The following is a 2,783-nucleotide window of genomic DNA, read 5'->3' as shown; positions in this document are numbered from 1 at the left end:
CGCCCCCTGACCCTCCGCTTTCTGCCCTAGATCATCGAGAAGCGCCGCCGCGATCGCATCAACAACAGCCTGTCCGAGCTGAGGAGGCTGGTGCCCAGCGCCTTTGAGAAGCAGGTAGCGCCCAGTGAGCCCCCCCGCACTGCCTCCCCCCTGCCCCCGGGAGGAAGGGTCGCCCCTCTTTAACATCTCTGGTTCTGCCTAAAAGGTTTCGTGCTTCCCCTTCTCTCCTAGGGATCAGCCAAGCTGGAAAAAGCAGAGATTCTGCAGATGACTGTCGATCATCTGAAAATGCTGCATACAGCAGGAGGGAAAGGTAAAGTTTCGTGCCTGACAGTGGGTCAGCAGCTCTGTAGAGAAGCTGCTGCGAGAGGAGTGCGTGCCCTAGCATTTGGTGTGCAGTGTGCTGTGGGAGCGCTTGGAGAAAGTGAACGGAAACTCTCTTACGTTTCTTCAGGAATTTGGGACTTTCTTCTGCTTGACAAGATTTGCGGCATCGCTAGCACTGAAATGTTTTACAGTGCTAGCTCCAGGTTGTTCTAGGGGAGGGTGATTACAAGTCTCTGTAGCAATATGTCAGCACTGTGAAGTGAATTGGCTTTCGGCAACTAGGAAAACACACAGTTTTTGTTGTTGTCAAATGTTTGTTTCTCTAACTTTCTGGAAGTTCAGAACAGAAACTAGAAAAAAATACAGGATGAAATGAGTAGTGAAGAGAATTAGCAAAAATGGTGAAATGCACTTTTAGGAAAAAAAGTACGTTGCCTGCAGAAGTCCCCCCTGATAAGTTAGGACTTGTGTTTCTAATGTATTTCACTGTGCTGTGGTTTCGCTTGCACTGGGGAGACATGAAAAGAACGAAAGTACTTTCTTCCAGTGGCAGTGTGCAATTTCAGTTTAAAAATGGCAGTCTGTGACTGGTCTTGGGACTTGCAGCATCACAGCACAGATATAAAAGAAAAGCTTGTTAGACAAAAAAAGAAAAAAAAAAGGGAGCTTGGCAGCTAATCTATGGTTGGGAATACTAACCACATCCAAGTGAAATATGCTTATAGGGGAGGGTGGAGTGGGGAGGCTACATGTAGACAATGACTAGAAAACAGCATCTTAAGACTCCATTCCTTGTTCTTTTCTCTTAGGTTATTTTGATGCGCATGCTTTGGCTATGGACTATCGGAGTCTAGGGTTTCGAGAGTGCCTGGCTGAAGTTGCTCGATACCTTAGTATTATAGAGGGTCTGGACGCCTCCGATCCTCTGCGAGTTCGACTTGTGTCTCATCTCAATAACTACGCCTCTCAACGGGAAGCAGCAAGTAGTGCACACACTGGCATTGGACACATTCCTTGGGGCAGTGCCTTTGGACATCACCCTCACATATCTCACCCGTTGCTGCTGGCTCAAAATGGGCACGGTAATACCAGTACTACAACATCTTCCACAGAACCACATCACCAGACCAGAATTGCCGCCCCACATGCTGAAACTTCCTCACTCAGAGTGCCCCCAAATGGCAGCGTTGGACCAGTGCTCCCCGTGGTCACATCTACTACCAAACTGTCTCCTCCTCTTCTCTCCTCCATGGCATCTCTGTCTGCGTTTCCCTTTTCGTTTGGCTCCTTCCATCTGCTGTCGCCCAACGTGCTGAGCCCATCTGCACCAACGCAGTCAGCAACCCTTGGCAAACCGTACAGACCCTGGGGGACTGAGATTGGAGCCTTCTAAGAACTAACTCTTTAGTAAGGGTGGGGAAACCTAGAAACCTAGCTGAGCTGGGTTATGCCATGCTTAAAGTTGAAGTTCTTAATAACTGGGACAAAGGTACAGCTTCACCTTAACTAAGTTTGTCTAAAAACTGTCTCTTTGGGTTTTTCTTTTTGTTTTCTACATTTTTGTATTAGCAATTTTTTTTTTAAAATAGTTGCTGAAGTTGTCCAAAAATAAAATTACAATAGTGGTTGTTAACACTTGTGTTAGATCTGTGCTGAGCATTTAAATCACTTTTGTAAACAGTTTGTTTCAAATGTTTAATTTTTCCTGAGTACATCAGACCACCTTTTTTTTGAAGAGATATCGCCTATTATTGTTAGCAATGGCCTAGTTTAGTTATTAATTTTTCCAAGACCACTCTTCTCAGCATTAACAAGCTGTGTTTTTGTTAGTATTTTGACATTGAGATGTTCTATAAAGAATTACTCTTTTTGTAAACTATATTTGAGTCTTAAACTTCTGAACAAAGCGTTGACAAATCAGATGGACCAGCTGGACCAGCTTTATCTAAGAGCCCAATTTCTATTTCTTCCGCAGTGGTTTGGTATATTTGGTGGTCTTATTCTAGTCCCTAGTGGACGTTTACTCACATCACAGAACCACTACGCTATTTCTTCCACCAAAAGGAGCAGTATGTGCTTTAGAGCAAATTCTAGAGTGGGGAGGGAGCAAAAGCCAAATTACGCACTGTATTGGTGACGGGTTTAGTTGCTGGGGAAGTGAAGGGAAAAAAAAGTTGTCACCCGCAGTAGTCTTCCAGCTGGAGCCGGTCATATGCATATTCATTTCATAGGGCCAGATTCGGCTTTAAGTTACAGTGGATTAATTGTTCTATTACTCCATATTCTTGGGTATTTTTTTTCCCTCCGTGAGCTTCAAATTTGCACCTGAAATGAATAATGCTGGTATTTAAATAGCCAATGGAATGGTACAGTGGGAACCCGTTCAGTGCACAGCCTTGTTGCTTAACAGATGTATCCTAACCGGTTGATTTTTCTATTGCGTTTTACTTTTAGGT

At 44.5% G+C, this 2,783-nt stretch overlaps 1 protein-coding gene across 1 annotated transcript; it reads left to right on the top strand.

The window, feature by feature from the left end:
- Window positions 1–30: 30 nt before the first annotated feature.
- HEY1 (hes-related family bHLH transcription factor with YRPW motif 1) lies at window positions 31–2,206 on the top strand (the record flags this gene model as incomplete). Its single annotated transcript, XM_009579821.1, has 3 exons — window positions 31–114; window positions 232–313; window positions 1,137–2,206. Coding segments are annotated over 3 exons (750 nt in total), but the record flags the coding sequence as incomplete, so codon positions are not given.
- Between the last annotated feature and the right edge of the window lie 577 nt (window positions 2,207–2,783).

This window comes from Fulmarus glacialis, unplaced genomic scaffold (genome assembly GCF_000690835.1).
Source record: "Fulmarus glacialis isolate BGI_N327 unplaced genomic scaffold, ASM69083v1 scaffold22306, whole genome shotgun sequence".
NCBI classification, from domain to species: Eukaryota; Metazoa; Chordata; class Aves; order Procellariiformes; family Procellariidae; genus Fulmarus; species Fulmarus glacialis.
The sequence above is the reverse complement of the archived record's forward strand: the minus strand, read 5'-3'. Positions and strand labels throughout refer to the sequence as shown.